General features: G+C 33.2%; 1 protein-coding gene across 4 annotated transcripts in view; it reads right to left on the bottom strand.

Moving 5' to 3' along the window:
- LOC143198328 (ras-GEF domain-containing family member 1B) overlaps positions 1-12573 on the bottom strand; it is a 362171-nt gene that overhangs the window by 20331 nt on the left and 329267 nt on the right. For 2 of the 4 annotated variants that reach the window (XM_076407484.1, XM_076407485.1), the window contains exons 2-3: positions 1108-1338; positions 833-1050 (exon numbers count right to left, since the gene is read on the bottom strand). The exons of the other annotated variants lie outside the window; for them this stretch is intronic. In XM_076407484.1, the coding sequence (XP_076263599.1) occupies positions 833-1050; positions 1108-1328 (439 nt within the window). In that variant the 5' untranslated portion in view covers positions 1329-1338. The remainder of the gene's footprint in view (positions 1-832; positions 1051-1107; positions 1339-12573) is intronic. 4 annotated transcript variants of the gene reach the window in all.

The raw sequence follows: 12573 nt of genomic DNA, 5'->3' as shown, positions 1-12573 counted from the left end.
ATAGCGAGTTTTAGAGTAGAGAATGAGGAGTAGAATAAAGTAATTAGTAGATGTTTTGTTGTAAGAATGGGAGAACATTCTATTGGAAACACTTCAGACACTATTCCAAGAAGGGTTGTTGCTATTTTAAAAGCAAATAGTAGCTCAACTTTAGTAAATATATATATATCAAGTGTTATTTTGACTATCTTCTGTAAATATTTTATTCCTTTAAATGCAGAAAGTACACTTCAAAATATTAATTAAGTATTCAAAATGTATTAGTATTCCTTAGTTTATATCATAATTTTTAATGAAAGTTAATTTTACAGTCCTAACTTTTAACCAGCATTTGTTATATGGTATTGTTACGTGAAACTTCTTGGTCTTGTTACTTTAATAAATCGACTCCATTTTGTTAAAACAGAAAAATATAAAGCCTTTCCTCTAAAAGCTACATTTTCTAAGCTCGCAAACCTGGCCCATAAACCCAGTCATTTATTATATAGTTCCTTTTAGTTAATAGAAACAGAAAATCCTGATTTTACAACTCTTTTGTTGTTCTTATATCTAAACCATCATCATTATTTTTAAATAGTAACTTTATAATTTTACTTTGTGTGCATAGTAAAATTACGAAGATAACTAAAATAGAAAACGCTTTCTGATTGTTTTAATGATTACCTTGAAATGACTGAAGATAATTATTTTATATTGAAGTTAAACCGATTTGATCTTAGATGAATTTTTTGCTTCTAAAGATGATTTTAATTCTACCGTAATAGTTATGTTTAGTTTAATAAACACCTCTTATTTGGCTATATTTTCGTGACCATTCAAGGCTGATACTAACCATTGTATCTACCGTTAGATAATTCTGCTGTAGGAATAATTTTGATTGGTTCGAAAACTTCAGTCATTGCGCTCGTGTAGTACGATTGATCTTTGGTTTCTCGGCTTCTCTCGTCGATTATTTTACCATCTCTCGACACAGTCACCTCCTCCTTGATCACCGTGGTGCTTTTCACGGACAGCGACGTATCCAACTTCACCGGCGCCTTTAAAATGCCACTAATAACAAGAAAACATCGTTGCTTCTGATTCCCGACGACCTGATCGATATTTTACCTATTGATTAGCAGCTTGTTCAGCAAGTCGCACGGGGGAACTTGACCGGTGATCAGTGCCTCCTTGATCGCGATCCCGTCGCGACCCTCCAGGGTGACCGGTATGCCATTGATGAAGAGCACCTCCTCTTCCTTGATCGACGACTTCTTCTCGCAGTCTACTACTTTGACCCCTTTTCCCAGTATGGATTCGACGGTTTCCTGGATCTCTGGATCGTCCATCGATGGTCAACTGTAATATGGAAAACTACCTGTTTCTGTTTCTTTTGTTTTTGGTCGTGATTTGTCATTGATATCGTACAGAAAGGGCATTATTATTAACTTTTGTTTTTTACGTTTGCCTAATTTTAGAAATATTTTCATAATAATTATATTATATTGGATATAGACTATTAATAATAATCAGTTATAGGGAGAAAAAATCAGAAAAGTGAACATAAGATAAGATAAAGGGGCACTATCAACACAAAGTTTATACTGTGAAGAAGGAGGGTTGTAAAGGACATCTTCAGAGTTAAGAAAGATGAGTCTAGTTAGGGACAATACTTTCAAAAATATATTACAGAAAAAGAAAAAGATCTGATTTTATAAATCGTAAATAATAGTATGCCATTTTATTAGTATATACTGTGTACACCATTGACTATAACTATTAACTAATTACTATTACTTGAAAAAATTTTATTTTCTCTTTTTCTAAATATATATAGAATTTGATGTGCCGTCATAGACACAACAGAAATAATTTATGTATCTGAACTATATAATAAGTGTTTGTAATATTATGTACTTTAATAACATTACAGAATGCGATTTAAAAATATTTATGTGTATGGTCATCAAAATAAGGGGTTCAAAATATACTGTTATATAACTGAAATAAAAGCACTTCCCCCTATCATAGTACTAGAGTATAAAAATAAGAGCCATAAATCTAATCCTATAATGTATCAGAGTTATATTCTGTTTAGAGCTCTCACCAATATTTATATGTGATCAATGAAAGCGCAAAGGGAGATGTCATTTACGCGTTAAATAGTGGAGATCAACTTCAGAAATTTGGCATTCATCAGATTAGCTCCAAAATTCTATAGATCACCAGTGCAACGTTAATTCTTCTTTAGTGAAATGTGTAGAATTTATTTTTTCGTTGAATACCTACTGAATTATTTGTATTTCATTTAGTATTAGTCACATCCACTTCACTTATTTGATATTGTTCTCGTAAATTTAGGACAATTTTCAATCAACTCCATTGTATTTTTATAAATTACATCGTTAATTACGCTTAGTACAACGTTAAAATATAAAATGATTTATTACTAACTTTGTGTTGTATTTAGATCGTTTCGCAAGCAAAATGAGTCCGAGACAAATGATATACATCAGTATATACTTTCAACTAACTAGTACAATTGGTTAATTTTCAATCTGATTCGTATTGCAAGAATTGAAAAGAAAAATAATGACAAAAAAATCATAAAAAATAGTGTTCAAATGATCATTAACAGAATATATATCATGATAAGCTAAATAACAATGATTAATATAACAAAGGTTTATTGTAGTTTTGTATCATTATACTATAGATAAACTTAGCTAAATTTGAACTGGAATTTCAAAGGAAATTTTAGGTTAATTTGTGAATTCGAGAATATATATTATACTCTTCAATTACAGGAATAATTTTACAAAAACTATAGCTTTGGTTTATTATTGTAATGTTTATATACTGCAAAATATTTATATAGTATTATTTAATTTTTTCATTTCAAAATTTATTTTAGGTTAATTTGTGAATCCAAGGTAATTTGTTTTTTTTTAATTATAATCTTGAAATATATGTAAGATATGCAAGAACTGGCAACGTCGCAAATTAATATTCTTGTGCGCATTCGATGATTGGAGAACCTTATTAGAGAATCTTGTAATAAAAAGTGTTGAAAAATTAGATTAGCTTTTGTTGGAAGTTCTATGAAACATGAATGAAATTATTATCATTTTCATATCGGTTGATAGCTGCACCATTGAAACATGTTTTATAAACGACAAAGTGTTATCGAAGGATGTGATTGATAAAAAACCCAGCTAGACACGATAGCAGTAAAAGGCGAGGAGGATGCGCCTGCATTAGCGAGAGTATTTTATCAACTTTGCTCCCTATTTATAAGTGTAAATGTCTCGCGTACGGAAAAATGTCGTGCTATTAATAGCGCGAAAGCCGAACGATATTTCCGTATTTCCGTTGATCGAGGCTATCACTCTCTCCACCCACTTAAATCGGTCGAACACATGTTCGGTATCAGAATAGACCACCGGTTCAGATGACGGATTGATCGTTCTGACTCGGCCTTTCTGGCAATATCTTGCGGAAATTAGGTATTTAGTACTGCATTCGATGCCGTTTCCGGCGAATTAACTTCGACCGGCCCGCCGTTCCGGATATACGCGGCTTATAATGACGGAAATTGCTCGATAACTTCAATTCGGCCTCATCTCGGTCAATTTGTCGGATATCTTTGATAAGTATTGTCGAGAGATGACATGGTTTTTATCCTCAAGTCGTTTATTATCGTTCCTGTTACAGCTCATCGTTTTTCTCAAGGGCCATTCATTTATTACGCAGGGTGATTGGAGGGGAAGGGGGTTTGTTAGACAATATCTATCGACAGGGCGTGCGAGTTAAAAGCGGTAAGATGTGAATTCAACAGGATTGAACGGTTTATGACTGAGTCTTCTATTGTCAGGTCTGGTGCTAACTTATGGTACCTTCGACAATCATCTAGATGGAAACGGAAAACTACTAATCCTGATTTTGAGTTGAAAAATTTTGCTCGAGCAGTTAAAATCTGAATTATTCACACAATATTTAGCTAACGTATTCCAACCAAATGATATAGAATCTACAATGGACACAATCTGATGATACCTACTGTAAATCTGATTTCTTCAGTGGAATTTGAAGTGTTCACTGAAATTAATAACAACCTCAATCCTAAAAGGCTCCCGGAATTGATGGTATATCTCCTGTGTTATTGAAGAGCTGGCACGAAAACAATAATCATGTTGATATACATATTCAATGCCTGTTCTGGAAATGAAGCATGTTCTGGAAAGTTTCAAAGTTACTCAAATAACTATGCTTATAAACCTGACAAACAGAACAAGTCGGATCTTATAGATTATTTCGCTTATAACGCTCAACCATCGATCAAGGGTACAAAGCAACAGCGGTTATTGAAAAGGTATTCGAAGAAAAGAATTATTGCCCTGCAATATTCCTGGACGCCTCACAAGCTTTTGACCAGGTATGGAATTTGGTACTAATCTAAAAAATGAGTAAACTGCTACCGTGGAATTATTGTCAAGTGCTGGAGTTATATCTTTTCGAAAAAAAAAAGTTTCATGCGAACGGACATTCACACTTAAATCTATTTCGGCTGGAATTCTCTAGGGTAGTTTCTTGGAACCACTCCTGGTTACTGCTCTACACTACTGATAGCCCAACAACAAAAACTACAGTAATAATAACAGTAATTGGAGTTTCGGACGACATAGTTATCATGACAAATGATCTGCCTAAGGTTATAGAAAAAGTACAAATGGCAGTCAAGAAGTCCCCAAATCTATCTATGTCAATTTTGCATTGCGGCGAAATGACGAAAATCTAATTATATCACTTGATGGGTCCCCTATTCCTCAATCAGAATCAGCAATATATTTCAGCATCTATCTTAATGGTGGGTTAAATTAGAAACATCGTGTTACATAAAAAGCAAAGTAGATCAGACTAAAGTTTGAACTTGGTCGGAATATACTCTCAATTTGACCTAAATTCAAAGATATTGTTTATAAATCAACCATAAAGCCAATTTATAAAGATCTATGGGGTGCAAATATAGGGTTGAACTAAAACATTAAACATCATCATCAAGTTATATGATTAATTACTAATGTTGATTATTACCAAAAAATTAAAATTGCTACAAACTGACAAAAATCGACTTACTTAGTGAATGGCACATAATATCAACATCATATTATATAGACCCGTAACAAAATTTTGACTTGCTGGCGACTTGTTTGTATCGCTAGAATCTAGCAATACTGCCGATGTATTCATATCACCACTTAAAAACAAAGAAGAAAAAGCTAATATATAAAAACACTTTTGTTAAATGTAATCTTTTAAGGTCAGTGGTCATACGATTTAGTCATCTATTTTAAATAAACTTGTCTTTGTTATTTTATAAATTACAGTGGAAAAAATTGGTAAATAAAAAATCACTGATAGCAGTATATCATAAGTGATATCCTATAAGTTATCAATCATTCTTGTCTATAAAGATATAACTAAAATTGAAAGCCGATTTCGCAGATGCATGCTGCAATTTCGACGAAAATCTAGTGTTAGGGATTTTTGGAACTATAAATCACTCCGTGCTATCTTGCAAATACATTAATTTTTAATAGATATTTCAATTTTATTGGTTTCTTATCTATGACGCTATATTTTGATATATAGATGAAATTTTCACAAACTAACCAGAAAATTATAAGTCCCCTTAACTACTAAGCAGCACTATTTTAACATTATATGATGATTGATAAAATCGAATGCGACAATCCACTTAAAAAAACTTGAAATCTTCGGCCAATGATTGTCAAAACTGTGAAAGTATTTATAACAATTTTTATTGATAATGAATAAAATAAAATGTCTTTTTGTTTATATCAGGTTTAGTGTGAAGAAATTCATTATATTTTCAATAGATGATTAGAAAAATTGGATCGGTTTGCATTAGATTGAATCAGAAAGATGATATTTTGTTGCATAACCATTTAGAAAAAACTGGATACAAAAAGAAGATTGATGTACTTAATGGCATCATTCCAAGTATATTAGATAAAGCGTTCAATTTCATACCGACAACATTACAAATTATTTCTAGCAACAATAAAATTAATTATTGCAACATGAATTTAGTGACAATTATTATAAGAGGAATTTTCAATAGATCATTAATGAAACTGTTAACAATAACAGGTCAATTGAAAATTCCCCGGCCTGACACATAGATGGTGCTATTAGAATTAAATTCATATATTTTTTACTTAGCCCTAAGCCTCACAAGATGCGCATATACATTTGACAGCTGTCAGATCATTAGTTTGTGAATTATAGTATTTTGAGTGAAGCAACTTTTGTTATTGTGAAAAAATGGATAAAAAGAAATTTCGAGTGTTGATAAGATATTGCTTTTTGAAGGGAAAAAATACAGTTGAAGCAAGAACTTGGCTTGATGCCGAGTTTCCGGATACTGCCCCAGGAAAATCAACCATCAAGGATTGGTAAGTAAGACGGTGAACGCAGTAGACGCCCAAAAGAGGTTGCTACCGACGAAAACATTAAAAAAATCCATAAAATGATTTGAAACTGAATAAAATAGCAGATACTCTAAAGCTATCAACTGAACGTGTACATACTATCATTCACGAATATTTGGGTATGAGAAAGCTGTGTGCAAAGTGGGTGCCGCGTGAGCTCACTTTTGACCGAAAAACAACGAGTTGATGATTCGGAGCAGTATTTGAAGATGATCAAGCGTAATAAACCCGAGTTTTTGTGCCGATATGTGACAATGGATGAAACATGGCTCCATCATTTCACTCTGAAGTCTAATCGACAGTCATCCGAGTGGACTGCACACAATGAACCCGCTCCAAAACGCGGGAAAACGCAACAGTCGGCTCGCAAGGTTACGGTGTCTGTATTTTGGGATGCGCATGGAATAATTTTCATTGACTACCTTGAAAAAGGAAGGACCATCAACAGTGACATATTACATAGCGATATTGGACCGTTTGAAGGACGAAATCGCCGAAAAACGGCTGCATTTGAAGAAAAAGAAAGTAGGCTATTTTCCGTTCCCAGACCTCAAAAGAATGCTCGCTGGGAAGAAATTTTCGTCGGATGATCGTCGAGATGATCGCCGAAATTGAGGCCTATTTTGAAGCAAAGGACAAATCGTACTACAAAAATGCTATCGAAAAAGTGGAGCGTCGCTATAATCTGTGCATTACCCTTGAAGGGAATTAGGCTGAATAAAAAAAAAATTGCCAAAAAAATGTGTTTTACAGTGGTAGGCCGGGGACTTTTCAATTGACCTGTTATTATCAAGACAACTAGTAAAATCAATCCTGAATATCTCCATTTCATGACGATAATAATAAATAAGTCTAAAATCTTCATACTCTCAATTCCTTTTATTAGTTATAAACGAAAACTCGTGAAGCTTTAAGATTTATTATATCATCACCATTTTATGATCAGAAATAAACTTAACTATCCAAATAACATTAATAGTATCAATAATAGTTTGTGTTTAAACGAGCTGGGTTAACCCAAACTTAGCCAAAATTGCCAACAATAAAGGAAACATACCAGTGGTCTATAAAAGCCTGAGAAATACTCACTTGTATAAATTAACCATTAATAAAAAAACAGATTAATAACTACGTCGTGTTGTGATTTAATTTCCGACAAATACCGAGGAAATGTGTGTTTGAAATACAGTTATATACATCGTGGGATTTATGATAAAATATTCAGATTAAATAAACAACATAATCAACAACACAATACGTGTTGTTAATAATTTACCGAGTTGCGAGGAATCTAGGTCAGTCGGTAGATTTTTTCAGGTTAGGTTAGGTAAGAAATTTCAACGCTCCTCCCGTACCCCACCGCGTGATTATGTTCCAGACGGCCCAGCCTTTCGCATTAGCATATTCAAATAATGGCGACAAGAAGAGGAGATACAGGGAAGCGAACAGGATGCAGTACATGAGTACTTGTTAAATTTTAATATATGGCTGTGAACAAAAGAAAAAATAACATTATTTTTTATTGGTAATCAAAAAAACGAACAAATTATAGCGAAGCTGAGATGACAAATTGATTTTATGGATATGTTATGAATCCCAGTATCAACCAACCACTGGTCACCAACTAACTGTCAGTCATGCCTACCCTTTATCTGAATGGCTACAAAATAACTTTAATGTGGATCCCTTCTCTGGTTGGCACTCAAATCGATAGCCTCCTCTCCCCCGTCCTTGACAAATATTTGGTATTTCATCAAAGAACTAAGTAGAACGTCGTTACAACCATAACAAGTTCTTTGAAATTAAAACTGATTTTTTCTCCTCAGTTCACGTTCCTTCCCTTGGTCATCATCCCGTAGCTCTGAATCGAGTGAGATTGAGTCACTGTCGATTCTCGCACGGTTACTTTATAACCTTGTCTTTGAGCTCACTGTGAGTTTTATCACCTTGCCCTTACTTCAGTCTACCACATACTGGACGACTCTCCACGACTCACCCAGATTACAGCTATGTATGGGCTGTGTTGAGACAAGTGTACCTGGCCAAATAACCATTACCACTTCGGATGTGGGTACTAGTTTGTGCTGTCTGGATAGAGTCTCTACTTCGTTATGGTTGTGTTTGTGTTCATTTTTAAATTATATATACTATTTATACTTTTAGTCCCCCTTGTTTGTGTTATTAATTTAATTTTATGTTATTGTTTTTTTATATTTATTTTAAAGTCTCCTGTTACCAACTAGGGGTTTATCTGGACTGCACCCACCCACTACAAGAGCTCGTACAAAATTCATTCGAAAAACTAACTAAAATTAGAATATGACTAAAAATTATAATATATTCTAGATATGATATTATCTGCAAATTTAACACGATAGTGCGAAAGCGAAACTAATATTAAACATAATTTGCTGGACATAGAAGTTGAAAATTGGATGATTGAATTAGTTACGCCGAAAAAGTTAACCAAAGTTATTAAAACTGAGATTAACCCCACGAAATCATCAGGATACGATTTAATAACAGAAAAATTATTGCAAAAACTACCAAGAAAGGGAATTATAAAACTCACGAACTTGATCAATACAGCATTTAGATTAAAACCAGACATTTGGAAGATGGCGGAAATGATTAAAAAACCTGGGAAGTCACCAGACGAAATAAAATCCTATAGACCTATATCAGTGCTGCCAGTAATATCTAAGATCTTTGAAAAACTCCTGTTGAAAATAATAAAATCGATCATAGAGAGAAAAAAACCTAATACCAACACATCAGTTTGGGTTTATTAACAAGCACTCAATAATTGACCAGATCCACAGAATAACAGATATTATTGAAAAAGCCTACAAAAGTCAAAAAGTATGCTCAGCTATATTCTTAGATGTAGCACAAGCCTTCGATAAGGTTTGCCATGAAGGCCTTGTTCATAAACTACAGAAAATGTTACCAAAACAACACACCGAACTATTAAAATCATACATTACAACTAGAATGTTTGGAGTCAAACAAGAAGCTATAATAAAAGAAGCTAAAGCAGGTGTACCACAAGGAAGTGTACTGGGACCAATGCTTTATCTATTTTACATTTGTGATATACCACAAATGGAAAATATCACGATGGCTACATTTGCTGACGATACTGCGATTATAGTTGTCGGAGACAATAGTGAAGAAGCCTCACGAAAATTACAACAGGCAAGTGACAATATAAATAATTGGACACAAGCTTGGAAAATAAGAATTAATGAAAGTAAATCTGTACAAGTGCAGTTCACCTATAAACAGACCGTACAAGCACCAATAACATTAAATAACACTATCATTCCATATAGCAACAACGCTAAATATCTCGAAATGAATCTCGATGCAAAATTTCGCTGGAAGGAATATATAAAGAAGAAAAGAAAGGAACTGGAATTGAAATATAGGAAAATGTACTGGCTAATTGGAAGAAAATCATAATTATCAGTACATAATAATTTGTTATTATATAAGCAAATATTGAAACCTATATGCACATACGGAGTTCAATTATGGGGATGTTTTGCAAAGAGTAACATAAAGAAAATACAAATTTTTCAGAACAAAGTCCTGAGACGTATTATGGGCGCACCCAAATACTATAGGACTGGTTACTTACATCGAGATCTTCATATACCCACAGTCAGTCAAGAAATCAAGAGAATTGCAAGGGGGCATGAGGAAAGACTCCATTCTCATACGAATATTGAAATATTGCAACTTTTGGATACCACCAGAACAGGACACAGACTCAAAAGAATCAAACCATCTGATCTTGTGTAGTGTTGTGTAGTCAGGTGCTTATAATAAAAAATACAGCAGTGACATGTATAAACATTATTAATATTAGACGGTAACGACTAGTAACTATGTATTAATTAAATTAAAAAAATATATGTGAAATTACTAAATGCTGTAAATACTAAATGATTTAAATGCTTCAAATTTCTTAGTTAAAAACTTTTATTTACATTAGTTTATGTTATTTAGTGAAGAAGAAAGGCATATTAATAAATCTTAGAAACATAACAAGAATATACTTGTACAATATTTTGTTTTGAGCCAACTTTTTTAATGTTCAATTTCATTAATTGTCCTAAAATATTGATAATTACAATCGTATTGTGATTCTTTTAAAGGGAAACAGTTTACTTCTCAACGAAATACAAGTATGTAACCTATAAGACCGTCAAACATAACTAAACATTAACTAACCGATTATATACAACATCTTGTTTATTTCCCTGTGGTCTCAAGAAGGAATAAAGCGACACACGTTAAACATTTAATTCGGGCTTCAAACACCAGAAGCTTCGAAATCAATTTAAAGGTCTCGATAATATTCGGTAAAACTTTGGAAAAATGTCACAAGGGTCTGAATATTTAATGGGAATAAGCTCGTATTAAGAACCTGAGGCCGTATGCCCGTTAAAAGTTTTTTATTTCTCGTGAAAAATTGAGTTTTCTTTAATCAGATCACCGGGCCACAAAGGGAAATAAATTGGTTTTCTCTTAGAAAATTGGGTTGTCTTAATTGGAAAACAAATAAACGGAAGAAAAATTGAGTAATATGACTTATATTTTACCGTGAACTAATTTTAAAGTCTTCAAAATAAATGACACCTTAAAAACTTTTTGTTTGAAAGAACAGCATTTGCTCTGTTTCGTAATAGATACACCATAAAATATTGGAGACCAAAGAACAATCGAAACAGTGCAATAAATGATGATCGATTATCTTGAAAAGAGTAAAACGATCATCGGAGGATATTATTAAGAGATTTTGGACATATTTCATATTGATTTCACAATAACGGCCATATTTGGCAAAGAAATAAATGTTTTTCTATCAAGACAATGCATGTGTGAACTGCAAACTGTTACCCCATCCAGCATATTGTCCAGATTAACCCTCAGCGAATATTTCCTATTTCCAAACCTGAATATATATTATACCAATATATTTTTTGTTTGTTTGTTGTTTTTGGAGATAAAAGAAAGGGATTATAACAGATTTAAAACAAAAGTTTGAATAAAAATTGTTGTTCATGTTGTTGGAACATGAACACTACGGCTGATCTGCCCACCACAAAAATAACTACTGTGGCAACATATGCAGATGATACTGCGATCTTAGCGTCCCATGAAGATCCAGTCACAGCATCAATAAACCTACAAACCCACCTGGAGCAAATACAATTATGGTTGAAGACATGGCGCATTATAGCCAATGAATCAAAATCCACGCATATAACGTTTACCCTGCGTAGAAGAACATGTCCACCAGTGAATATCAATCACCGTCAACTCCCCCAAGCAGAGCATGTTAAATATCTTGGTATGCATTTAGATCGACGCCTAACTTGGAAGAAGCACATACTCTCTAAACGGAAACAACTGGGACTAAAATTATATCAAATGTATTGGCTCATTGGGCACAAATCCAAGTTATCATTAGATAACAAGGTATTGCTGTATGAGTCTATACTCAAGCCCATTTGGACCTATGGAATTCAACTCTGGGGTAGCGCTAGCAAATCTAATATATCCATCATTCAACGGTTCCAAAATAAGGTGTGCCATTGTTGATGCTCCGTACTATATTTCAAATAAAGTGATACAACGCGATATTCCTCTAGAACCTATAACGAGTGTAATTCAACGTGTTTGTGTGAAGTACTTCGAAAGAGTGTCAGTGCATCCCAATGTACTCGCTAATCAGCTAAATATGCGACGTGAAGTGCGTAGACTAAAACGTTTAACACCACCTGATCTGATTACTGGACATATGTAGACTTTAGAATAAGCTTTAGAATAAGACTAATTAATTAAGATAATATTTTATATAGAAGATTGCTTAATGAAGTGATTTTCTACATGCCATGTATATATAATATAGACAGAAGAAATACATATTGCCAATAGGGCAGATTGTGGACTAACGAAGAGTAATAAAAAAAAAACGTTGTTGGAAAGAATACGATGGTAGAATCGTAGTTCTGATATAAGATGATTACAATTATAACAGTCGTAAGACTTGATTAACATACAACGA

This window comes from Rhynchophorus ferrugineus, unplaced genomic scaffold (assembly GCF_030347505.1).
Source record: "Rhynchophorus ferrugineus isolate W39M unplaced genomic scaffold, kcgeb_rfMv2 rfM6, whole genome shotgun sequence".
Taxonomy (NCBI): domain Eukaryota; kingdom Metazoa; phylum Arthropoda; class Insecta; order Coleoptera; family Curculionidae; genus Rhynchophorus; species Rhynchophorus ferrugineus.
This window is presented reverse-complemented; position numbering and strand designations above follow the sequence as displayed.